Raw genomic sequence first — 27,577 nt, forward strand, 5'->3', positions numbered from 1 at the left:
TTTTTTTTTCTTCGTCGGACGCAGCGACGCGTGTCTAATCACGCGGGGCTCCTCGTGCAGAGCTTCATTCAAAGCACAGCTTTAGTTAGTGTATTAAGCACGACTAAACGTATGAGTTAGTGAAAACTATACGATATCAGTCTTATTACGTATTTCTTAAGGGAAAGGGCCGCTGGATATTGTGAACGAAATCAGTGGTGCTCAATCGGACGCGGACATCAATGCGCTGATCAAAGACGTCTCTCGGACAGGTCCTCCTAGTACCTATTAATATCCTTACCTTGAATTTCCTGTTGCACGCTGTTTCGAGTCACGTACTAACTACTTCTTAATCACCGTAGAGTCTCTTTACCATGTGCGAGATAGTTTTGTTGCGAAAATAAACAGCGCTGCGGCAACAGACGATTGGCTCGCTAAACGATGTCTCATTAATGTCTCAATCAATTATCAACAGATCATCCGGTACACGCGCCCGCGTCTCGAGGCGATCCATGGGAATGCGAATTTCCACCAGCGAAGAATTACAAGATTGTGCCAGTCAATGGCGTGTTCAACTTGTTCGCCAATGACGAGGACCTAGCCAACGGTAAACCACTCCCATATTCATATCCGGACCTGGCAGCCTTCGTCCAAGATATGAACCTGCTATGCGCCATGATCGCCGATGGACCCCTGAAATCCTTCTGCTACCGAAGACTGAGTTATCTCTCCTCCAAGTATCAATTACACGTATTGTTAAACGAGCTTAGAGAACTAGCAAGTCAGAAGGCTGTGCCGCATAGGGATTTCTACAATATCAGAAAGGTCTGTACGCAAACAATCGGAATCACCGTAAGATTAATATTTATTGTAAAGATAGAAAATGAATAATACAACTTCAAAGCAGAAAATTAAAGAAGACTCTGGATTCCTAGCTATTTTAAATTGAATCTTTCTACTTACCCATCAATGCGGCGTACGAACGAGTTGCGCTATTATATGATTAATTTAACAGGTCGATACTCACATACACGCGGCTTCATGCATGAATCAGAAGCACCTGCTTAGGTTTATTAAGAAAACGTTAAAAAATCATGCCGACGAAGTGGTCACATGTTCCAAGAACGGGGAGACTATGACGCTCCGCGAAGTTTTTCAGTCCATGAATCTGACGACCTATGATCTGAGCGTCGACATGTTGGATGTGCATGCAGTAAGTATCTTCCAGAACGATATTCATGTTAAGAAGAAAGTATCGAAAAGAATTGTATGTTATTTTACCTTTTCCTCACTAGGATAGAAACACGTTTCACAGGTTTGACAAGTTTAACGCGAAATACAATCCGATTGGCGAGAGTCGTTTGCGTGAGGTTTTCCTCAAGACCGACAACTATCTGAACGGCAAGTATTTTGCAAGGATAATTAAGGAGGTTGCAAGCGATCTCGAAGAGTCCAAGTACCAGAACGCAGAGTTACGTCTTTCGATCTATGGTAAGAGTCCAGAGGAATGGGACAAACTAGCCAAGTGGGCAATCCAGAGCGATGTTTCTTCAGACAATGTGCGCTGGCTCATACAGATTCCTAGATTATAGTAAGTCTATATCGTATACAGTATGCGCAGCATTTAAATTCGACGGATTTTTCATTCATCGCATTTTATATTGCAGTGATATCTTTAAGTTAAACAAACTCATGACGAATTTCCAAGAAATTATTAATAACATTTTCCTACCGTTATTCGAAGTGACCAATGATCCTCATTCTCATCCGGAGCTACATAAATTTCTTCAATATGTATGTTTTCCTATTCTTCTAATCTGTTTTTATTATTGTTACATACTTTTTTAAACGTTTTACGTTTTCATTATTGCAGGTAATAGGTTTTGATTCCGTGGATGATGAAAGTAAACCCGAAAATCCTCTCTTCGATAAAGATGTTTGCCCACCTGCAGAATGGGATGACATAGAGAATCCACCATACGGTTATTACCAGTATTACACTTATGCAAATATGACAGTCCTCAATCATTTTAGAGCGTATGTTATCAGTTTTATTGTTCTTTTGTCTCATTTCAACATTACATTTCTTGACATGAAATTTTTAACAGGGAACAAGGCTTAAATACATTTGTTCTAAGACCTCATTGCGGCGAAGCAGGACCTGTTCAACATCTTGTGTGCGGCTATATGATGGCGGAAAACATTTCGCATGGCCTATTGCTCAGAAAAGTTCCCGTGCTCCAATATCTATATTACTTGGCACAAATCGGCATCGCAATGTCACCACTCAGTAATAACTCGCTTTTCCTAAATTATCATCGTAATCCGCTTCCGGAGTATCTAGCTAGAGGATTATGCATAAGTTTGTCTACGGACGATCCTCTTCAGTTTCATTTTACTAAGGTGCATAAAATATATTAGAAATTGTACAATGGAATATTTGTTATTTATTGTTAATGTTAGAAATAATTATTATGGCATATTTAGTCTCACGATTGGTACGGTATAATTTAATTTATTAGGAACCCCTAATGGAAGAATACAGTATTGCTGCGCAAGTGTGGAAACTCAGTTCATGTGACATGTGCGAACTAGCACGCAATTCTGTTCTTATGAGTGGTTTTCCGCATAAAGTGAGTAATTATTTCGGTTCTTCAACTTTTATACGTATATACAATTAATCTGATGATCCAAGTACTCTACACAAGTTTATAGTAATGTCTCCAAATTTAATATTCCATACACTTCAACGGAATGCCATGTGATTTAAAAGTTTCTTGTTTTGCAGAGTAAACAATACTGGTTGGGACCTAATTATACAAAAGAAGGAGTCGCTGGTAATGATATCACTCGAACCAATGTACCAGATATCCGAGTGGCCTATCGATATGAAACATTAGTTGATGAACTGTCCAATATCTTCAAAGTTGTGGAAAAGCCCGAATCACTTCCGTTTTAATAATCGAATATTATCTGGATTTTATCAAAATCGATTAACATACAATGGCATTCAAAATCGACGAATTATGACAATTATTCATTCAATTTATACTTGCGGTTGATTTTTTATGATGATTACAGAATATTTTCAGAATATTGTGAATTTGCACGCAAATCAATTTCTTTTCTTTTGATCATCAATTTCTTTCTTTTTATGTCAAGAAAATAATTTGAAAATTGAGCTTGAATAATATTAATCGAATTATATAAAAAATAAAATATTTTAGTTTTAAATGTCTTAAATTTAAATCTTGAATTTAAATTTTATATCATAGACTTTCTATATGAAAACGTTTGAGATAGATAATGTATGATAAGAATGTAAGATTGTTATGATCAAAGATACGTAAAGAATAATGTAATTTTAGATTTGACATTAAATTATAAAATTTATAAATTAAAATTTATATTTAGCGATGAGATAAATTATGTGAATATAATTAGTGATGAGATAATTATGTAAATTTTATGTTTATTTCTATTCTGCATTTTTTATAAAGATGTTAATCGCAAGGATAAATCAGGATTAATCAGAAATTATACATACGTTGACCAATTTAATAATAGTAGTTTTTAGAAAGTATTTCTTCTATCTCGTTGCAACATTTATAATACATATTAGCGTACATATTGTAATACGAACTAGGCTAGATCCGAATATTATGTTCATTTCTCTTGACATTAAACTCGTAATAGGATAAATCTGTTTTTCACATTTCGGCTGTGCTTAGTGACAGCGATACTCTTTTCTTAGATTTTAACTTTATTTTCTTACATTTTTGTACATTTATATCATAAAATCGTCCATGATGTTTGTTTCGACGAGCATTCTGACAATTAGCTCGTATATGGATAATTAACTCGTGCCATTGTCCACTCTTCTTTCCATAAATAGACAATGTAAATAGAAAATTAATTTAAATTTACATGTAACTAAGACTTTTACAAGCTATATATATATATTATATATGTATGCGTGCCAAGTTATAATACAGCGATATTAACATGATTATGCGGCGATATTTTTTTTTTTATTTTAACTTTATCGTTTTTCACATCGTATTTTGCGTTTGCCATTTTCTGAGAGAACTTTCCAAACAACGAGCCTAATTAAGAAATTAAATTAAGCGATATGGTGATCTATAACACTTGAACACTGTGCCCTGATATCGAATTTAAATTAAATTGTTGCTAGATAGAAAAAGATATATATTTATTGTATATAAAAAATATATATATATACTATGAATTGGAAATATACTTGCATCGTTAAAACCATAAAATTGCGAAATTATTGATTAAACGATAGCCTGATTTATATACAAGCATCAATAAAACATCAGGTACGTATGCAGTGATAAAAAGAGCAAGAGTACAATTTCTTTTATTCATTAATAAATAATTATTGAATTATGAAAATATAATTGAGGTAGAGGGATTACGCATTTCTCAAATATAATTTTCTATTTTGTAAAAGCATTTATACAAAACAATGAACAGGTATTGATCATTTTTGCATAATATATACTTCAGAATTTTTTGTACTTGCTGTTTTCCGTACGTAAATAATGCAACCACTGTAAAATGCCATTTACAGTTATAAATCGATAAGAATAAAAGATATTTGTCTTACTCTTAACATACCTATTCCACCTTTTTCGTTTTTAATATCTGCAAGCTTTGTGTAATCTTTGGTATCACTTCCGTAAAAATAATCGTACCTATAAAGACTAGTAGCGTACCAATCCAATGATATATAGTAAACGGATTCTTAAAATAAAGTATAGAGAATAACAATGAAAGGAACTTTCGCAATGTTATCACTAAAGTAACTGTAAGAGAACTACACTCTGTGGTTAAAACAAATACAGAGCTGATGCACATATATCTGAAAATATAATTAAGGAAAACATTTCATATAAAACACTTGGTATATGTGTATGCATAATGTAATAAAATATGACTGCATTTAGAAAAGGATACTGCGTCAAAATGTTTCCAATTAAATATACAAGTAACGATGGCATTTGCACGCCAATCAGAGGCAATCTTAATGATTCAGATGCGAGTGCGAAGTTCCAGTGATCATAAATATTAGGCATTAGCGTTAGGAAAAACGGCAAGGGTAATAAATGCTGTAAAAAATTTTATATTGACGATTAACATGACATTTAATAACAAGAAAAAAATAAGGAATGGCTTACCGTATAGTATAAAGCTTCTCGCGCATTTTTACCATATCGACTGTACAGTACTTCCTGGTAAATACCCATTCTAGCAGAAACGAATAAAGCAACTGTGAGTAAAGATATGCCCAAAGTCCACCAAAAGAAATCTTCCCATGGTGTCGTGAGCACTTGCTCTACATTTTTCTGCTGCAAGGATTTAATTTCTTTACCGCTAACGATTGTGCAAATCGCTATTCCCGAGGTGATCATGAATACTGATAAATATTTGCTAAACGCATACTTTTTATTTAAGATAATAATACCCATAATCATGTTGGCTATGAGAGAACCCTAAAAAACAACATAATATAATATAGTAAAAACAATAAAGTATAGTGTATTTATATATAGGGTAGTAACAAATATGGCAATTTGTGTCATCAAATCAAATCTATTGATACTCACAGCTCTAAATATCATATGCAGAGGCATAGGAATATTAAAGTCAAATGCATAATTGTTGCAAACATTGGCAACAAAAAACATTACAACTAAAATAAAATAATCTTTTATGCCTATAGTTGGTTTGACAGTGCCAAATTTAGATGTAAACAAGAATCCCTCGATAGCTATGAAAAGGAACTGAGCGAATGTGATGAGATTCCCACTGCCAGGATCATCCCTAAAATCAGGTAATCAAACAATTTTGTTGTTAGGTCCATGTTTATGTTTTGCAATAATAATACGATACATCATGTTATTTTCTACATTTAAAACAAAATAAATATGTTATTGAAAGAATTATTTAAAGAACAGACGAAATGTATAAGATATTTAGTGATGATAAATAAACATAATTATATCATAGTAATACTCTTTGTAATAGGATTGTTTTTGAACCAAATATTATAAATAGCAAATATTTCATCGTTATATAATGTCTACTTCTATCAGATTAACACATCTATTAATCTTGATTTAAGTTACTCTTTATCTTTTAAATTCTAAAAATTAAAAAAATAAAGAGTAACTTCGAAAGATAAAGAATAAATTAGAAAAATTAAACTGAGATTAAAGTCTAATTTTTAAAGTCTCTTTCATCTTTAATAGTTCTTTGATTAACTCAATCGGCCGATTATTCCATTTATTCACAAATTTAATGATAAATACAATTATCAATTCCAATGGAATAATTAGTCAATTAAATTAATTGATGATAGTGAAAGAGACTCCTTATACCTATTTTTATCTGGATTAACTTTAATCTCAGTTTAATTTACTTTTCATCTTTTTTTTAATTCTAAGAATCAGAAAAGTTAAAAATTAAAAGTTAAAATTTAAAATTTAAATTTAAAAAGTTAAAATTAATTTACACTGATAGAAAAGGGGATTAGAACTAAGAAAGATAAAAAAACAACTAAAAAGTAAATTGAAACCGAAGTTAATCTATATCGATAGAAATGGACAAGTCGTCAAATGACGGACGCTATGAGACATAATTTATTAATAAAAAAAAAAAAAATGATAAAAAAGTTTTATTACGTAGCGTATAACGTTACATATACGATGTCCTGCTGTTATGCAATATATGTCAAGTTGATCGGAGTCATCGGTTACTCACTTGACAAGTAGTTCCAGAAACACGACATTGGTGCAGCAGCCGAGGAAGACGCAGATCACCGCGACAGCTGCCCGCATTGTGCTCTCGGTTTTAGATACTTTTCTTTCACCTTCTTCCTTCTTCCTTATCGGTCCCGGAAGTTGCGGACTAACCTACGAGCCGCGTGGAGAACCGCCAGCACGCAGCGCGCGATCCATCGGTACACTGTGCCCAGCGGCTAGGCAAGTATCAGCGATGTAATAATGCGATGTATCGTGTGATTACGCGCGCATACATACATATGCATACATATGTATATCGGTCGTCGCGATATCGCAACACGCTGAAACTATTCGTCGACCTTCCGCGCACTCAAATATGCCGTCGCATCGCGCCACGTTCTCGTATTCGTAATGTCCTCTAACTGTCCGCCAGCCACGTACTTTAACGTGCTCCTCATACTCGTAAGACTCTTATTTGTGGGTGATAACACGTTGCCGTAACGTCGAGATTGGTCGAGAATTCCACTTCCTTGGCGCACATCACATTGAATCCAGTCATCCAGTGACGGTGAACGATGGCGAGTTGGTGTGACGCGGTGTGACGTTGCGCGGCCAGGCACAAGCGCACCAGCGTTTTTTCCCATTTACGCACACGGAGATATATATATATATATATATATATATATATATATATATAAAATGAGTGAATATATATATATATATATATATATATATATATATAAAACAATATTTCATAAACAAATTGAGATATTAGAACCAGACTTTTTCTAATATTATCAGAAAGGATATTTATTTAGAATACCACCCATCATCTCCAATTTCGATAAAATTGGGCTCAATCGACGCGGTTTCACTTAAAACAAAAGAATCTGGCAGAAAAACGCGACGATCTGCCTCGCGAACCGAGATATTAAGCGTTAAAGTTGACCACTTTTTTGGTTAGAAAATCCGTCATAGCGACATAAGCATCTGCTGTCAGCAGCGAACTGAGCATGCGTTGTGACTCTGTATGCATGACAGGTATGCATGATAGGATTTATTTATAAGTGAACAGCTGTAATCCGACGATGGCACATCAACCGTTACCATTGCATTGAATAATTATAAAATTGAATTAAGATTTGTACATACAAATAACTTATTCACAGTTATGTAAAATTCTATTAGATGTATACATACATATATATGTATTTAGTGGAATAATTTTCTTAAACATTAACATCAATAATTTTATTCGTAATCTTATTAATAATTTTATTGAATAGCAGATATTACAATTACCATTGTAGCAAAAGAGCAACGTTTTATTTTCATCATTCATATGCATCAAGTGTGCACTTTCGAAATTCTGCATTCAGTCGTTAATTATTCATGGAACATATCGAAAAATATAATTTATGTTGTTTCTTTTTATTCTACATATATCGTCACTAATTTAATTTTAATATAAACGTATCGCAATTAAATTTAAAAAATTTTTTAATTTTTTAATATTTATAAATTCTTATAAAATATAATAAAATAGCTTTTGTGATGCGCATTGTATAATAATATTAGATTGATCATTGATATTTGTGAAATATGATTTAATAATTAAATTATAGATCTAGTAATTAATGATTTTATATCAATTCTACCTATATTTATGACATATTGGTTCACATTAAATTAAAAACTAAAATTAACTAAAATTTAAAAAATTTTCATAACTAACGCGCATAGACATTAAATTGTATATTTAATTGTATATTGTCATAACATTTTCTTCTCATTCACTCATTCTTATACAAAATATCAGAAAATCATTTTTCCAATCTTTTTTTTTATTTTATACTATCAACATTCGCATTGTTTCAGTTCGAAATCTACGTTAATATCCTCATCTTTTTATGGATCTTTTTATATATGATATATCATTATCAATTCAAAATATATATTTATAAGATATAAATAGATATTCATTAAATGTAAATTAATATTTATCTTCTTTCTGAGTAATGTATAGATTCTCTTAGCGGCTTTTGATTGATTTTGAACAATCAAACGAAATAAATTACAAAGGATATATTTTATAAGTTATTAATTTTAATTTTAAGATATTAATTTTATAAGTACTGTGCAAAATATAGATATAATTTTTTATAATCTTGATGGACAAATTTAAAAAATTATTTATCTATTAAACGACAGATCATAATTTAATTCCCAGCTATATTGTTTCTTTTTTTAATCTTTTAAAAATATATAGCGGATTTTTTTAATTAAGAATTAAAATTAAAATTTTATTTTTTTACAAAGTAAATTATTTTATAAATTATTTTAGTAGAGCAATAAATGATTTGCTTATAAATAATTAAATTCAATTTAAGACCAATATGATGTTGATATAAAATGACATTTTTCTTGCTTTTGCGTATTTTTAAATGATTCTTTTTTTATTTAGAGCCATATAATAAATTTTACAAGAAAAATATTGGCCTTAAATTATATTTCATATTATTAATTTTTATGTAATCAAGCAATCTTTAATAATAAACATAAACATAATATATCTAGAATGATTATTTGCGGGATGATGGAGGATTTGTGCTCCTGCCTTTTCGCGAACAAAAGAAAACGCAGGGGCACAAAACTGAGTGCATTCTTTTCTACGTACATTCTATTTTCATTCCTCCATGCTCAGATACTATGATAATAAATAATCTTCAAAAAACAAACTTCCTCTTGTGTATTAGATAAATAATAATATTTCCTCTTGTGTGTTTCGAAAATTAGTAAGAAGGAAATTCCTCGATTCATCTTGGTGCCTATACGCCACTCGGAAGAAAATAAATCGGATAATTGGTAGTGTGAAAGAAAGAAGAATCGCTCTTCATCGTTCGCGCGGTGTAATTTTGAGACGAATTCCGTTTGCGTTGACCAACACCAATTCGGATATAAGGCGCAGTTCGTCCTCCTTGTCGAGAGATTCCACGTGGAAAGCTTTCAGCACGGACAGAACGACCACTTTGATGACCAACGTGGCGAATTTCCAGCCGATGCAATTGCGCGAGCCGGCGCTGAAGGGAATGAAGGCATAAGGGGGTAGTTTTGGGCCATCGGCCAAAAATCGCTCCGGACGATAAATATGCGGCTCGGGGAAATAACGGATGTCACGATGTAGCAAGTAGGAATTGATGAGAACCGTCGAACCTGGTGGGATTTGATTGCCCACTAAAAATGAGTAAAGATAGATAAACATTTATATGCAAATTGCGTGCAAATGTGACGATCATTTAACGTACTTTAAATATTATCTATTATTCGATTTTGTTCAATGAACCGAAGGCTCCACTAGTATCTATTAGTATACAATATGATATTGATTAAAATAATATAGTATAACATATTGATATAATAAATTCAGAAATTGTGAAGATGTATAAGATATATGTGAGATACTTACTTATCTCAATCGGCTTATAAATTTGCCTAGCGATAAGCGGGGCTACTGGGTATATTCTCCACTGTTCTTTGATGCAGGCCTCTAACCACGTTAATTTTGATATGTTCTCCAATGTAATCTCAGCCATACCAAGCACACTGTTATATTCATCTAGAATCTTTTCCTAAAGAGAAAATGAGAAAATAATAATAATAATTTATATAAATTAAATCAATATTATAAAGATATAACGTTTAATTAAAAAAGAGATAACATTTAATTAAAACGTTCAATTAAATCTTCTTTAAGGAATTATCTAACGTGCATGTGAAATGCAAAAAATATAACTTTTTTTAATTAATGTCATCAAAAGTTATATCAGCAATATAGCAAGATAATGCCAATCAACTTGGATTTATCGGGTATTGAATTGCAGAATGCAACGCAATATGAAAGAACATACTTGGTATTCCGGATGTCGACCCAATGCATAAAGTGTCCAGGATATGCTGGTGGCCATTGTGTCATGTCCAGCGTACATAAATGTATTTACTTCTTCGCGAATATCCTCATCCGAAAGAATGGCACCATCTTGCGACATTTCCAATAGTAAATCCAGTAATGCCCGCTTCTTTTTCGTCGAATCATTGAAGTTATCATCTCGCTTGAGTTTCCATTCGGCCTTCCTTTCCGCAATTACCTGTAAATTAGATTTTATCTTTACTAAATATAGATTATTATCTATCTTATTATTATTACCTATAGATTATCTTTTTTTTTGAACTTATATGCAAACTTCGAAATCGGATATTTTATCAGTTTAATTAATAAGTCAGTTTAATAAATAAGTAAGGGACAGAATTATGAACAGAATAAAATTTAATATATATATTTTTTTTTTCTAATTAAAAAAAAAGACTTTTTGACCCAAATAAAACTACTTTCAGCATTAATAAAACTATTTTTGGAAAAATGTTTTTATTTTAATAATTAATATCTTATTGATGAAAATTTAGAGTTGAAAAGTGAGAAATATAAATTAGCAGACATATATATTGTATATAAAATTTTTTTCGTATTCGCGCGCATAATGAAAAAAATAAAAATTATAATATAATTACGCTGTAAAATAAATATTTTATTGTTTAAATTCAGAAATTATTGTTTAAATTCAAAACAAAACAAATTAAAATTGAAGTTTAGAATCAACGATTGTGGTTTTGATTAATAGACAAGTAAAGATATGTATAAAATAGAATTGAAATTGCGAACAATACAATTATTATTAATTTCTATTTGTTATTTTTGCAACTTTGCAATGTTTCTTTGCAAGATCTCTCGTGAGAGTAATTGTATAAATCTATAGTAATTGTTAAAAGACCTTAGTTGTTTACACTCACTCGATTTAAGATTTAAGAATTATTATTACCTTGTCGACAAATTCCTGTATAATTTGAATTGAATGGTCGTGCTCCTGTCCCGCTTTGGTCAACTTGAAAATCGTATCCGACTGTGTCCATACATTTGTGAAGCGCATCTGTACGATAGATGCAATTCTGATAATTAGAAACAAGCTTTTTTTAAATAAAGTTCGATATATATAGAAAATTGTATCAAAATATCAATGTAAATGAAAATAATATTGAAAGAATCGCGATCTTACTTGTCCACAGCTTCGACATATTCGTCCTTGGAATTCTTTTGTGCATTCAATTTGTAGCCCATTGCAGTATCTGCAATCAAATATAATAATTCATTATTAAAATAAATCAAGGATTAATTATTATTATTTCATTAATTATTCATTAATTATTAAAATTTTATTAAAAATTTTATTGTGACATAACATCAAAATATACGATATGTTATACAATCGATAGTTTTTATGATAATAAATCAACAATTTTTGTTAGTTTTTATTTAGGAATCTATTGCTTGGATGCAATTTTGTCGGAAGAAAAAATTATTTTTTACAAAGATTTGAGATAGAATTCTATGTGTGGATATTGAAACATTTTATATAATGTATAGCTAAGTAATTGTTTACAAATTGCAAAAATAGTTTTATTTTAATGACATTAAATTAATCATTTACAATAATGCCCAAGATAATAAAATATGACGTATTACGTTGAAAATTGATAACAATTAAGTGTGTGTTGTGATAATATTGTGGATGACGTAATCGTAATATACAGATAACGTGTGAAACGTGTGTTTATTTTGCACTACACTGTGTTTTAATGTCATTTTATCAAAATATCTAAGATCAATAAACGATTGGAGAGCGACAATCGATCGTTTCATCCCCTTTTTTATTGCCAATTAAAAATTCCGAGTACTATAAATAAAAACAGACCAATAAAAACATAAAGAAAAATATTGTTGATTCATGAAAGTGTACAAATATTTATTTTCTTGAAGAAGATATCGCCTTATGACTGCAAATAAATGGCATATTTATAATTACATTTCATCAGAGCATGGATAACCTCGTAAAGTCTAATCAAGTCGATAAAGATTCATTGATCATGACAGAGCAAACGAACGAGAAGAATATTCTTTTGCATAATGAGGACTCGAGGTTGCACGTTGTAGGAGGTTGCGAAAGTCCGCCAATTTTCAAAAAAATAAAAAAAGGTTATCTCTATGTCGTCAGTCTCACGACTATCTACTCCGCTTAACTACAAGCCTAACAATGATCCACCAGATTTGACTAAGTCGACGAGAAATTACTTCATCCAAGCTTATTTTACAGAAACCCACTCTCATACTTATTTACAATTTTTTAGCATTTTAATTTATCCTTTTATATGCAAGTGGTAAAAAAAAAAAACTATGAAAGAAACAGCCAAAATAAAGTTGAAATAATTATTTTTGTTCTGAGCGCATATCTTTAAGCTACAAGCAAATGCTCTGTATTGTAAAGTTTAATTGATTCATGATTAAATATATAGATGTATGCTATAAAATTATTATTTATTTAGGTAAAAATGTCCGCGTTGCTTTATGAAATAACAGAGCGAACAAATCAATTGGCTTAACCAAGATCTCGCGTAAAAGAAATTGAATCCCCCCCCCCCAAAACGCTTTGAAAAGCGAAATTCCAAAATTGACATCTTGTATAGGCGAGCCTGCGTGTTTAAAAGTGATCTAAATTGATTCCGCACTGAAATCCGTCCATTTTGTTTCAAGTGCGCTTAAAGCAGTGAATTAGTAATCTACATTTAAAATAATTAGCTGTCTTTAAAGTTTTGTCAGTATCACGATTTCTTTTTTATTTGATTTGTATAAATGTTTATATCAAAAATAATTCTTGCAATAAAATTTGTAAAATTTAAAATAAATAAAAATAAATGATTAGAAATAAATAGATTGCAAACATATATATTTGGCGCGGAATATGAACAATTGCTAATTGATATATATAAATCTAGATAATAAAAAATGTTAATTAAATATCATTATGTTGTGTTGATTGCAAAATGTCGTAGCTACGCAGCGAGTAATTGAGTTATCGCAGTCGCGAAAAGATTGACGTTTCGAGTTATCCAAACACAAGTTATATCGATCGTGCAATATAAAAATTCGCGACTTTTCAAAATCGAAGCAAATGAATCCTTCTCGTATCAAGGCAAGATTGTTTAATTCAATGGAAAAAAATAAATTAAAAATGACGAAATTACTTCAAGGATTTTTACGGTAATAATTTTATTTTAATATATTATAAAATATATAATATTTTATAATAAAATAATATATTATAAAATATCTTTTTCGTTTTAAATTATAAAATATTATTTGTATTGTTAAAATGATGAGAAAGAGTACTTTCGAATATTTTTGCGACCGCAATCACTTTGGCGCATAAAATAATAAATCCCAAAGTGTTTGAGTATTTTAATCAGAGCAGCTGAAGGCCACTGCGGGGGCAATCTTTTAATATATCATTTATGTCAATCCCCTTCATTCGTTAATATTGATTTTGCGTCTTTTCTCTGAGATGTATCACTCTTGCGTCTTTCCTCTTAGAAGATATTACTTATGTCACTCTTAAGTTCCATTTACGTGGTAAAAATGCGCCAAATAAATTTGAATCGAAGAAGAAAAATTCCATTCTTATTAGATAAAGAAGATCTAATGTATTTTTTTATTTTTGATATAAGATCTCCACTTTTGAAAATTTAAATACAGATTACTGTTAATAGAGCATAATGCGATTTTTTTCAGCTCGATTTTGAACATCGATCAGAGCGTCAAATGAAGAAGATTCAAACGAAAAGGTACATTGATATATTCCGGAAGAAATGAAAAGATTGTCGTCGCTATATCGTCTTAACAATATGAATTCGGATAGAAGCATTATTATTATCGAATTGAACCAAAAAAAGAAACCTTAATCCAAAAAGTGATGTGACTGATTAGAGGGAAGGATTATTTGCAATGAATAATCAGCGAAAGCAGTTGTTATTTGTTTGAACAAGGAAAATTCCAAAGATATTTAAATAAAATTGGGCCGAAATGATAAGTTATTATAAATCGTTGCTAAATTATATTCAATAAAGTTTGTCTCTCCGATAAAATGTTTGCTGCATCATTTCTTTTGTGGAATTGCTATATTTTTATATTCAAATAAAAAATTACGTTATCTCATGGACTCACCGCATATAATGTCAAGGGCAGCACGTTTCGAATAAGGAACAACGTCGAACCATTTGTCTACTTCTCTTTTGAGGCAAGAAATAAGGATGTTCGCCTCTTCTTTTACGGTTTTCAAGTATACTTCGAGAAGGCCGCTATGAAAGGTCGGCGTCAGCAGCTTCCTGCGAAAGTGCCATTTCTCACCTATAAATAATATGTATAAAAACAATGTATCTTCATTTTTATTTAGATGACACTTGTCACCGCGCTAAAATTAAGAACAAAGATTTGATAGTTTTATACGAAAAATTCGCGTTACGAAATTAGAATTATTATCTTTTTCTAATCAGCCCGTGAAATCTTAAATCATTTACTATTTTGAAAAATTTATAAAACATTAAAAAAACAGCATTGTAGTTCGAATGCTATTTTTTTGTATTGGCATCTAAAATTGATTAGCATAACAAAATGGTAGTTCTGTTGTGATGCGCAAATGACAAAATAAGACAAAAATATTTCTGGGTCAGGTCATCTTATCTTAATGAACGCGAATAAATGAAAAGGGTTTCTACTTTGTTTGTCATGTTTTTGATACATTGTGGTATACTCGTGTTTGCGAGATAAAAATGAAAACAACTTACGTATTCAAGGGGATAAGCTCAATAATGAGATAACGTCGTATAAGAAATTAACCAAAGTACATTTGTATCTGCACAAATTTTTGAAATGCTTTTGCAACTACTTCGAATATGGCGCAAAGTCCAAAGTCTTCTTTGTAAAATTTCTGTTTCACTCACCTATCTAACAACTTTGTTTATAAAGGCAAAATCAATGACGATCTCTTTTTGCGAACTTGTGACAAGGTCTCGCTATTTAAATACTGAATTGATTTACAAATCACTTTTTTCATAATTATTCATATTCTCGCGCTAATATAACATTGTTGAACAAATCAATAATTATTAAATCAACCGAATTTGTGATATATTAAACAAATTAAATATTAATATTACATAATATTATGCAATATATAATATTAATATTTAATTTGTTAGATATATTATCGATAATAATAATCAATGATATGAACTGCAAGACTTAGACAATTGTTATATAATTGTCTATATAATAACTTAAATAATAATACATTTACAAATTACTATAATTTTTAATGTATTGTTATAAAAGTTTTATAAACATATTTTATAAATATTTTATAAATATAATTTTTAATTAATGCTTATTTTAATATAATTTTTTTTATCAATTTAAATTATATTTTTCATAAAACAAAACTATTTATTTTCTTTAAAGAAACTAATATTTTGATATCAATTATGATTTATGATTTATGAATAATTATAAAATTGCAAAAACCATATCCATTTATTGAGATCGTAACTCTCAATTATTTATTGCTTTTATTTATAGCATAATTTTCATCAATGTACAGCTGAATATTTTTAATGTTATCTTTATCATTGTTAATATATTACATTTTTTGTTTGCAAACTTGGTAATTACACCTGTAATTATCAGCGATTGTATATTCTTTAGGAAGCATATGCCAATAAGACACAAAGGTTCACATTGAAATTTAAATAAAAAAGATTCTCTTTTTCTCTTCTCTCTCTCTGTCTCTTTCTCTCTCTCTCTCTCTCTCTCTCTCTCTCTCTCTCTCTCTTTCTCTAGTGCATATACATTATAGCTACGGGTTAAGAAGGTCGAAAGAAGTTTACAATCTACATTCAAATATTTTCAAAGAGATAGTGATGCTGAAAGACTTCACATCAGATAGCAATGCTGAAAGAGTTTTCTTGATCGTGATCGATAACCATGATTCTTTAAAATAAATCATGACATTTAGTGACACAAGTATCATTTTATCCTTGTTAATCATTGAATGCCAAGAAAGATAAAACTATACTTGTGTCGACTTGTGTCACTAAATGGAAAGCACTCACTATGACTTTAAAATAGATCTTGAATTATCAATTTATCTCTTTCGCGAGCGGTCCTAAATTTGATTCGGATACAAATTCCATTCAACATGATAACACGAATGACGAATCGAGATCTATCTCACAATGTTGCTTCAACAAAATATTATCTAAAATATTATCAGTAACACGCATTCCCAACGTAAGAGGAGCATTTGTTGAGCACGTGCAGATGATTTCTAAATATAAATAGTATTCAGAGTCTCAGAACTATAAAATAAAATGCGATGTTATAAGACTTTAAATCTCATAATTTTAATCTCATATTAATTTAGATCAAATAAATTTAAATTCTTTAAATTCTTTAAATTCAAACTTAAATCTTTTCGTATATATTTTATTTAAATTAAAAGTACTAAAGTTCTAGATTAAAAAGTATCTTTAAAATATTGAAAGGTGATTTCTTTTCTCGAACATCTTTGGATAGACTTCTTTAGACAGACATGTTTTCTAAAATAGATATTTCATTAGTCACGTAAATACATTTTTCATATTTAAAAATGGCTGCATTATTAATCGAATCAAATATCTAAATTAACATTTTATTTAAAGTTATTTTTAAGTTATTCAAAATTATACGGTATCTTCTTATGATTTTATGATTTTAGATCATAATATCATAATATTTTTTCGAAATTTAAACAATTAAATGAGTTTTCCCGAATCAATAGGATTTAACGATATATTTAAGTACAACAATTTTGTATATAAAAACATGGATGTTTTATAATGATGTTCATCATTCTCTCTCTCTCTCTCTCTCTCTCTCTCTCTCTCTCTCTCTCTCTCTTTCCCTCCCTCTCTCGTTGAATTTCATAAACATTCTTTTATTTATACATACATATTTTATTTATAGTTAAATATTTATATCGAGTCTTGCATTTTTTTATCTGGAGATGATTATAATATTTCATACATTGCAAATTTATTTATACGCAGAATGAATAAAAATGTTGAAAATACACTGCATCTTGTTCATATTATGCGAATTTATTCATTCAATATACGCAGTATTTATTGCATATATATATATCCATTGGCATTGTTTATTCCATTAAATGCAAATAGCAAAAATGTCGTAATGTAATTCAAAGCGTAATTCGAAGTTGTCTGTCTGAATCTAATCATTTCATCGATATACGACAATTAATAATCTTTATTAATAATCTTTTGCCATCGCAATGTGGCCTTCGCGAAACGTAAATCACTTACCAGTGCTAGTCACTAAGCCGGTACCCAGCCAAGGCTTCAAGTATTGGTACTCGAGGCTCTTGTCGATGTGCACGCTGCTACTGAGTAAAGGCTGCACCGCCTCCACTCTGTAGAGAAAGATGAAGGGCCGCAGACCGACCCAGAGCAGATAAATGTCACCAAACTCGCGCGCCCATTTCACCAACTTCTGCAAAAACTCTAAAGCAAACAGATTGTTCGATGAAATTTAGAAAATTACATAAAATCACGTTCTAAAAAATATCTCGCTTTTGACTTAAAGTCAAACGATTCAGCTTCAATAAGATCTTTTATAAATACTCCATGTTTGTTTAAAATTGCAATTATATAATTGGCATTACGTAGAACGCCACTTTTAAATAATAACGCATATATTTTTTGTTCATAACAAAAGTTTTATCTACTAATGTAATCCAAGATGCGTGCGTATATTTACAAATTATTTTTTCACTATATGCAGTCATCTCATTCTCACTGAGATGCTCAGAAACACTTTGCAATTATAATGTCAATAATTATAATTTTTTTCTTTTCATTGCACTTCCTCATTCTTCTCTGCATTTCTCTACATTAATACGGATTAATTTTCTTAGAATCTAAAAGCAAAAAAAAAGTCTGCGGATAAAAATCTATTAATTATTTCTGCAGATTTTTTTGCTTTATATTTGCGTTTATTATTCGCAGAGTTCATTGATCCAATTCTTGAAGGAATCATATCAAATTGACGAGATTAATCTATTACTGTCCTCGAAATTCCATTGATCTTCGGTCGAACAGTTTTGCAATAACATCGTACAATACAATTCTTTATAATTCTCTGATGCACTTTGAAGGTCGGAGAATGACTTTTCATGTACCATCATTCTTTTATAAGAATACTGATAAATCAGCAGGAGTTTTATTTTTAATCAAATTTTGTTGCGTAAATAATAAAAGATATTCTAAACTATTTTGTGTAACTTTTAAATAAAATATTATATTAGAACATTAAGAAAATGAAAAGAATAGAAATTAATAAGTGGCAAAATAAAACAAGGAGAAATAGCAAAATTCAAATAATTACAAAACTCTTAGTTCTTTGAAATTATCTGTTGCTTATCTACTACTTATATTTTCGTGAAAGTACATGCAGATTAGAATTTTTCGAAAAAAGATTTTTGATGTTCTCTTTTACAAAAATAAAAATTTGATATTTATCGAATATGCACGTGTCACTTGTATTTACGACGTTTTCTACGATCATCCTTAATCATTTTTACGGTCACCGACCCGCGATGTCGTATAAAAATACCTAGACCTTTATGTCTGACCAATCACCATACTATAATCTCTAGATCCGCTCTACATCTTATTGATGCAAACCGTGGACTTCGCGGAAAGAATGAAAAAAACAGAGAAATAATGTGAACATAACGCGATAAGGAGAGAAAAGAAGAGAAAAGAATGATAAATAAAGGGAAAGAAAAAGAAAGAGAAAAAATAAAGATGGGAAGAAATATCAATTAGAGGAAAAATAAAGATGGGAAGAAATATCAATTAGAGGAAAAATAAAGATGGGAAGAAATATCAATTTAGAACACGTTTCAGAACGAGAAATGAAACCAGAACAAGAATTTGATAAATAATGTGTGCATGTACGGAAACGCGAACAAAATAATACAAGTAAAATATTAAGCAAAATAATATATATAAATAAAAGTAAATTAGAATATTAAGGAGTAGGTTTGTAAAATAAAACTTTACTTATTTATTTTAACTTTACTTATTTACTTATTTATTTATTTCTTAAAAATTATATTTTTGAATTAATAATCTTTCCCTGTGTGATGCGTTTTAAAATATTTATTATGAATAAGCTAACATTACAAATCTCATATTGAAAACTTAATAAAATGCCTTATATTTAAAAAAATCGGTTAAGAAAGTATATTCATAATATAATCTTGAAGGTTAATTAAATGAAATAATAAAGAAAAAAATAAAGAAGTGAGAGAAAAAATAAAAGTGCACCGATGGTTGCACGTAGAAACAAAAAAGAACAAATGAAAAAGAAAAAAACTGTATAAATCCCAGCGCGACTGACGTTTCTACATTGTTTAATTAAAAAAATCAATTGTTTAAAAAAAGTTGAAATGAATTACTTATAATAGATAAAAATGAAAATAACGAATTGTATCTAGTAAGCTTATTTTAACGAGCTAAATTTTTTTATTAACAAGATATTGATGAAGAGAGAAAAAGAGAAAGAGAAAGAGAGGGGAGAGAGAATCAAGAATGGAGTAGTGGAGGAAGAGAGAAATCGTACTGCACGTGCAGCAAGTTGACGGCCAAGAGACTGACCGGACGTTGACCAGTTGAAAATGGACAGTGTATTCACGTATGTGAATATATAGCGTAAGAGAGACAGAGAAGAAGACGGAGATAGAGAAAAAGACGTCGTTTGGAAAGAGCGGAAGGTGCCGCCGGAGACCTTGGCGGGCATATAAAGAGACGCCAGGCGTCCTTCGAATAAGAGTTTTTTGATGGTTTATTTCAGTGCGAGAAGAACATCAGTTCTTCGTTTGTTTTATTCCTCTATCGCTACCGTAAAAGGTAGCGTCCCAAAAATAAACAAAGAATAAGTATGACATAATGCATAAAATGCATCGTATATATTCCACGTGTGTAACGGAAGAAAGATTACTTAAAAAAAAAATTAGTTTGAAATCTATGCATATGGTTTTCTAATGGAAAGTAAATATCAAAGTCTCGCTTAGGCTTCGCTTAAACGATTTTCATTATTTAATAATTTTCATAGCTTAATTCCTTATTTTTTTTCTTAAGAGTCCATTTGATAGTTACGTAATTTTATTTTTCATGCTGTTTTATATAAAAACAGCATGCACGTCGAAGCTAGAAGATTAACATATTTAATTCTCGATAATAATAAACTTTTTATAAACTTTTATCGGAGCAAAATTGCCTAATTTTTTTTTAATTATTGTCAAAAAATATTTTCAGCTATTACAAAAAAATTTCAATTTTTACTCTTATGTTTTGGAAGCGCACAATAAGTGGAAATAAAAGAGAAGGTACTATTGATCTCGTTGATTGACGTTTCAGGCTAAGAGTTAATGCGTATATGTCATGTATGTTAATTTTGTCTTGCGTGATGTCAATAAAAATTCATCCGACGACTTTTTGACGGCACGTATCCGTACTAAATATAACCAGCGCGCGTTAATTGCGCCTCGGCGTCGCCTCTTATGCTAATCGCTTCGTTCTCTTGATCATCGTTATTTATCTATCATAACGGAATGCACAAATTAAAGTGTTGAAGCGCGCATCAATCTAAATTCTATCCTCTTCTTGCGGATGACAACAATATTTGGCCGGAGTCTGGACCGGAATTATCCTCCAACAGGTCAATTAGTCGCGTAGAATATCTCGTGAGACCTGCATGTTTCTTCCTTTTCGTCTTTTTTTTCTTCCTACACGAAATCCTGCCGCCGATGCTTTCTCTTTTTATTCCCCCCCCCCCCCCCCCCGAAACGAGAGAGGGATACGTAACGTCGCCCATGCAAAATCGTATGCAATTACGTGCCGCTATTCAAACCGCCCGAGCGACCTCGACCCGCTTCTTCCTCTTCTTCATCTTTTTTTTCTTCTTCTCTTCTCGTTTCTTTGCGCGTGCGAACGGGTCGGCGATTATCATTGGTAGACTGAGATAGCTCACGAATTGCATTTTCTCCTTTCTTCTGTCGTACTATCGCACGCGTGTCGCTGCGCGAAAGTCACGCGAAATTATTCGTCTTGTATCGCAGTGATCAATTTGATTGTCTTAACAGAACAAATATGTATAATAAAATCGCCGGGTTTTTAACCTTTGAACGTCTGGAGAACATATATCTCTGAGAAATTACCGTCGCTGTACGTATTGAAATGTTATATAAGGTTGGAAATACAGTGAAAATCTTCTGCGTGAAGTATACATATACGGTTACATTATCGAGAATCGAGGGAAAAGGAAGTAAGATGATGAAATAAAAAATAAGATAAAAAATTATTAATTTTTTAAAAATAAATTAATGAGGATTCAATAATCAGAGCTCATTAAAAATTTTTGATAATAATACATCGTTTCATAATTTGATCTTAACTATGAAAATGTCATGTACGAGCAAGATATGTTAATTATTTTTGTTTTATCAATATCAATAATTTTATTTTGCTCAGATCTCGTAAAAAATATTTTTTGTTCTATTTATTTCTTTTATATTAAAATATAATATCAAAATAATATAAAATATTTATTACAATGAATTTATCTTTTTAGTTATAAAAAAATCTATTTTTAACTTAAATTTTTGTCATCATATCTATTACTAACAATCTTAGAGTCACTTAAAAAATATAAATTTAAAAAAATTTCTGTATTTTGTAAAATGCTAAATAACTTTGTGTAAGAGAAAAAATGTATATCTTTTTTTCCTTAGCAAAAACTTTTTTGCTAGTTAACAATTCACTGTTTATGCAACTACTTTTTTGCTAAAGATATTTGTATGCTGAGACAATTTAAATTAAAACTAAATGCTTTTTACTCAGTCTCTATACAAGATTATTGATAATTATATAAATCTTGAAAAATTTTTTTTCAAAACTGACTAATTTATAAAAATTATTGAATATTGAGATATTAGGTCCATTTTAATTTTTTTTCATTACATAAAAATAATAAAACATTTTTCTGCTGAATAATGGCGTGCAATAAAAAAGATCTATAATGATTCTAGCAAAATTTGTGAGTACACATGAAGGACGAAAGTAATCGTCCAGATTATCTCAATCGAGTCGAGCAGGTGTCTTATCTGATCACAGCGTCGAAATCGCATAGGTGCAGCGGCAGGCACGTGTTTGTCCTCCTCAGTATCTTTCGTATACTCCACACTGTTGCAGAGGTACTCGTGTGAATTTTGTTTAAGTATCATGGATATCGAATTGAATTCTCGAACAGGTTTTACGGATTTGGCAATAAAGGAAGAACGTCATAAATTTCTCAAACTTTGCCCCGTTTCATCGACTCACCAATCTGTCCGCGAATTTTAATTATTAAAAAATTGTTTTTCAGAATACAGAATTCCTTTTTTGGATCTGGGAATTTTGTTTGTTGTTGTAATGCAATCGGTCGGTGGTATATAGCATGCGATGGAGTTTAACAATTAATCGAGAAAGAGAAATTATACTTAACTGCTAATGCATAGCTTGCAAAAATAATCTCTTTAATGTCTGAATGTGAAAGTTGACTTTATTTTTAGACGATACGGAGAGATAATGTAGTGATTTATATTTATTTAAATAGATACGTTATTATGTATCAAGTTTACTCTTGCTTCATCATCAGCATTTTCTCACAAAAAAGGGATTATTACAGCTTCTATGACTTCTTATATAAGACTTGTTTACTCGGTTAATTTTAACTGGAAATTTATGCTGCAAGAAGCAACTTCCTAAAGATATCATTAAAGTATGATACAGAAACGTATCCTCAACTTCCTTTAATACCTTTAAATAGCTTTTCCTTGAAAACAAAATGTGTTGATATTACTTATCGGAACTAGATCTGCTTATCTTAAACTTTTTGACTTTAACACTTTTCAAGATACGTTTACAATGATTTATAACAAAGAGAATGTTTTACATTTAAAAAGTGCAAAACATCTTATTTCAACACAATGATTCATTGCTTTTCAAAAGTATTAGATACCATATAGAATAGAAGACTGATCTAATCTATTAATATATATCACATACATCTCATATTTGTAGATTTGTAAAAACAAAAATCGACTAATCAAATAGGAAAGTTTTATTGTTTTAGTTTTGCCTTTTTCAAATGAAAGATTTTCTTGACTGATAGTCGATATTTTATCTGTATAAGAAACATACAAGAATAAAAATGTATCACAAGATAGATTATTATTTATTTTAATTAATATTATTTATTTATTTATTTATTTATATATTTATTTATTTTAATTAATTATTTGTTATTTATATATCATATAAGAAATATCTTACACATATAGTAATATTATAATTTTTGTTATTATAGTTATTATTATAAGTATCATAGTTAAGTAGCATAGTTTAAGCAATTTAGAGAAAAAGAATATTGTGTATTATATAATTATGTGTTTCCAATGTAACTGATTTTTTTCAAATTTTCAATTTTTTATTTTCTTACCTATGTAAAAAAATTCATTTCTTCGACTTACTTTTACACAAATAATTTTTATATTATCGCTTTTTTTATGCTTCACGATATGCTATGAAATAAGTATCGTACATAAAACGTATGTAAAAACGTATATTTGTATTATTTTTATCTTTTATTATAATTTTTTATCTATTATAATTTCATTCCTTAGGTAAAGAATAACATCCTTTCTGTTGTTGTTCATGTTATTATGTATTTCCTCCAAAACAATATTTTTTTATGCGACATGGCAAGTAATGATGACATCGACGAATATTATTTACATCTATTTTCAATAAAGCAAGGTGATCAGTCTGATGATATTCATTTTTTTGGCAATGATAATCATATCTCGATGAATCATAATATATTATTACATATACAATGTGTAAATCAACCTGTCATCAATGACCGCAATACTTTGACGTTTTGATCAATACGTGAAAAGGCTTACCTTCTTGTGAACAGTTGAGCTGATAAGCGTTGCCTACGATAGGCAATGCGGTGGGATAAGGCACCTTTCTCAAATCATATAGGAATTTTCCTCGTTGCACTAACAGGACTAGAAGAAGAAACAGCAGACAGAAGGACAAAAAGACAGTCACCCAGGATCCTCCTGCCAGAAGGACAGCCGCAACAGTCATGTTGAGTACTGTGATTCAATCACGTTTTCTGGTCACTCGCTCGTTAGTTAGTTGTTAGTCCTTCACTTCTTCTTTTAACAGGATGTCCACAAAACGAAATTTTTATGCAAGTAACGTAATTCCTTGTATCTTTATCGAGTTCTCTTTTTGCGATCTGCAGAAATGATCACGACAGGAGATTCAGTCGGGATTTTCTTAATTTTCACAGTAAGATTCTGTGAAAGAGATATCACGCGAGGACCTTCAGTCGAAATTCTTTCGCGGTAAAAATCAATGTCTGTCGCCGCGGGCGATCGTAGAACGAGTCGAGAGATCGATGCTGTTGCGAAGATGTTTTCCAACACTCTGCACGAAGGACGCGATCTTAGACGAGTATATATCTTGTAGAGGAAACGAAAGGTGATTTCACGATAGCGAAGTCCATCGGAGATAGGCGTGGAAGTGTGTTAGGAAGCCCTCGATTTTTTTAATCTCTCCTGTTGAATCAAGCGGCACGGTATACACGAGATTGCTGTGATGTTTCACACCTTCCAATTATAATGCACTATCGTTTTATATGAGAAATGCTCTTGCGTGAAGTAACACAGTCCCTGGAAGGATGCTCTCCACCTGCTCTCAATCTGCATATTACATAAAATAAAATAAAATAAAAGAAGATACTATAAAAAACATCTTGGAAAACTAGTTTCTAGTAATTCTAGAATGAGATAACAAAAAAAAGAAAAAATTTTCAAAAAAATGTCAGTTTTAATCTAAGACATATATTATAAGACATATAAACGCAGTGCAATAATAAAAATAATAAAAGTTATGAGACTTCCGATTAAAAACCAGATTGTCAAAATCAATATATAACAGAAGTATAAAATTAACTTGCGCAGCAGGTAGAAGGATCTTGCAAAAATGCAAAAATAAAATAAATAAATAGATAAATAGAGAAGTATGTAAATAAATAATAAGAATAAGCGTATAAGGAGTAAGACAAGATAATTGTGAATAATCATCAACGCACTTGTAATGTCAATAATATTATTTAATTTACAAATTTCAGTGATTAGACCATTAAAATTTGAAAGATCATTTACCTTATTTATGTGAGAAATAGAAGCAGAAGATATATTAATTGCTTCTACAACATTCATATAAAATCTTAGTAGAAATAAATATTGACCTTAACAATTGATTAAAATAAATGTTAAAGCTTGAAAAATTATGTAAAATTGTAAAAATTTAAAGAAAATTTCGCGAATATTTCACGGTATGAAAGTTTTTATAGAAGAGAGGTCGCGAGCAAGTTCCATAGAAAACTTAGACTTTTTTCTTTCTTTTCTTTTTTTCTTTTTTCTTAGAATTTTCTTTAAATAAGTAAGAATATAACTAGCATTCAGATTGATATAAAAACTTGGTATAAAAACTATTTTCATCGTTAATTTACACAGAATTTAACTGTTACATTGAATCTTGAAAATTCCTCAATAATTGATTTGAATATTGGAAGATTATTAAATTACAATTATCTTCTCAAATGACAACGAGTAAATAGTTTTTGTGAATAAATAAGATAGATTTTGCAAATTTTTTTTAATCTAATGAAGACGTCTGTTTTAAAAAATTGAATTTTGATTTGATTGCCCAAATATTTCAAAGTAAAATCACCTATATTATCTATATTATTTTTTAAGGTATCCGTGAAGCTTTTATAATTTAAAATTTTAGACGCCAAATAAATAGGAGGCGAGGATTTGCAATGAAATTGCTCAAACAGAGCATCCGCAGAACATAAATTAGATTTATAAAGATTTATATTATTAGCATGCTCCTGTATTCGTACATTCTCATGCAAAGTATGCTCAGAAGAAGCAGGAAATTCATTTAATAAAACATCCAAAACATGCAAATCTATTGTGTAACAGTAGCGTGTTACCTAAATGAAATGTGTGCTCGATGCGAAGCGACTTATCATTCAATAATTCCGCGGAGCGTCCTTTCCTCGATGTCCTTTTCTTATTAGCACCCCTTCAAAGTGGAGGACTGTCCGAAATGAAAGTTGTCAGATTCAGTGAGCATGTGGCACGAGCGAGTCCGCGCGCGGACACCAGGCCGCTTTCGGCGGCCGAAAGTAAATTTACGAAAGCGGCATAAGATCGTCACCTGACAAAGGCACCAAAGGCAAAATTATACGAGCAGTGTTGTGAACCGGGCTGCCCCTACGCCTTCTGCATGATCAGTGCGGAAGAGTCGCCCTTATATACTACTGGAATGCTCGGTGTACTACACCAGCGGTCAGCGGCTAAGCTCCTCCACCACTAGAAACGCGTAGTAGTATGCATGCTACACACACACACACACACACACACACACACACACACACACACACACACACACACACACACACACACACACACATACACGCGCCGTATCGACGCGTGTATTTGCACGTGTCCCCTATGTGCATGCGTACGAGCGTGGCACACAGCGGACTCGCAGAAATACAGAGGAACGAGCGCGAATACCCCTCCGAGGTCGGCGCGACGCCGCTCGAGTTCTCTCCCTCTATTGCTGCACGGCCAACGGCACAATCTCCTCCGACGGGCTCGCCTCAAGGAAGAATTCCCATGTGGTGGAAAGAGAGG

The 27,577-nt window shown here is 30.8% G+C and overlaps 3 protein-coding genes and 1 long non-coding RNA gene across 14 annotated transcripts in view; 2 read left to right on the forward strand and 2 right to left on the reverse strand.

The window, feature by feature from the left end:
- AMPdeam (AMP deaminase) overlaps nt 1-4,262 on the forward strand; it is a 30,277-nt gene extending 26,015 nt beyond the window's left edge. For 8 of the 11 annotated variants that reach the window (XM_089083966.1, XM_089083965.1, XM_089083967.1 and 5 more), the window contains 9 exons: nt 162-260; nt 455-804; nt 995-1,192; nt 1,275-1,570; nt 1,647-1,773; nt 1,853-2,016; nt 2,088-2,382; nt 2,502-2,612; nt 2,768-4,262. In XM_089083966.1, the coding sequence (XP_088940092.1) occupies nt 162-260; nt 455-804; nt 995-1,192; nt 1,275-1,570; nt 1,647-1,773; nt 1,853-2,016; nt 2,088-2,382; nt 2,502-2,612; nt 2,768-2,938 (1,811 nt within the window). In that variant the 3' untranslated portion in view covers nt 2,939-4,262. The remainder of the gene's footprint in view (nt 1-161; nt 261-454; nt 805-994; nt 1,193-1,274; nt 1,571-1,646; nt 1,774-1,852; nt 2,017-2,087; nt 2,383-2,501; nt 2,613-2,767) is intronic. The other 3 variants (XM_011638523.3, XM_089083973.1, XM_011638515.3) reach the window with 2 other exon arrangements.
- Efr (ER GDP-fucose transporter) lies at nt 3,517-7,406 on the reverse strand. Its single transcript, XM_011638513.3, has 5 exons — nt 6,769-7,406; nt 5,613-5,829; nt 5,184-5,498; nt 4,963-5,114; nt 3,517-4,867 (listed from the first exon to the last, which is right to left on the reverse strand). The coding sequence occupies exons 1-5, from the start codon at nt 6,843-6,845 to the stop codon at nt 4,624-4,626; spliced, it is 1,005 nt and encodes a 334-aa protein (XP_011636815.2). The 5' UTR covers nt 6,846-7,406; the 3' UTR covers nt 3,517-4,623.
- Nucleotides 7,407-7,998: 592 nt separating this feature from the next.
- On the reverse strand, nt 7,999-27,327 carry LOC105427009 (cytochrome P450 4c3). Its single transcript, XM_089083976.1, has 10 exons — nt 27,096-27,327; nt 26,869-26,975; nt 24,755-25,564; nt 18,048-18,245; nt 14,857-15,039; nt 11,858-11,927; nt 11,624-11,750; nt 10,658-10,894; nt 10,216-10,378; nt 7,999-9,983 (listed from the first exon to the last, which is right to left on the reverse strand). The coding sequence occupies exons 3-10, from the start codon at nt 24,942-24,944 to the stop codon at nt 9,643-9,645; spliced, it is 1,509 nt and encodes a 502-aa protein (XP_088940102.1). The 5' UTR covers nt 24,945-25,564; nt 26,869-26,975; nt 27,096-27,327; the 3' UTR covers nt 7,999-9,642.
- LOC148934768 (uncharacterized) lies at nt 11,922-14,777 on the forward strand. The gene is made up of 2 exons (XR_016141130.1): nt 11,922-13,896; nt 14,425-14,777. It is a non-coding gene; the product is annotated as an uncharacterized LOC148934768 (long non-coding RNA).
- Nucleotides 27,328-27,577: the final 250 nt, after the last annotated feature.

The sequence above is a fragment of the Pogonomyrmex barbatus genome, unplaced genomic scaffold (assembly GCF_055798465.1).
Source record: "Pogonomyrmex barbatus isolate J1 unplaced genomic scaffold, ASM5579846v1 scaffold8, whole genome shotgun sequence".
Taxonomy (NCBI): domain Eukaryota; kingdom Metazoa; phylum Arthropoda; class Insecta; order Hymenoptera; family Formicidae; genus Pogonomyrmex; species Pogonomyrmex barbatus.

Excerpts from the sequence above, each read along its gene's own strand:
- Efr (XM_011638513.3), bottom strand. The coding sequence starts at position 6,845 with ATGCGGGCAGCTGTCGCGGTGATCTGCGTCTTCCTCGGCTGCTGCACC. Across the intron at positions 5,499-5,612 it reads TGCATATGATATTTAGAGCT|GGTTCTCTCATAGCCAACAT; the intron begins GTGAGTATCAAT and ends GTTGTTTTTTAG. Across the intron at positions 5,115-5,183 it reads GAGAAGCTTTATACTATACG|CATTTATTACCCTTGCCGTT; the intron begins GTAAGCCATTCC and ends AATTTTTTACAG.
- LOC105427009 (XM_089083976.1), bottom strand. The coding sequence starts at position 24,944 with ATGACTGTTGCGGCTGTCCTTCTGGCAGGAGGATCCTGGGTGACTGTC. Across the intron at positions 11,928-14,856 it reads TGCCCTTGACATTATATGCG|ATACTGCAATGGGCTACAAA; the intron begins GTGAGTCCATGA and ends ATTTGATTGCAG. Across the intron at positions 11,751-11,857 it reads TATGTCGAAGCTGTGGACAA|AATTGCATCTATCGTACAGA; the intron begins GTAAGATCGCGA and ends TCTAATTATCAG.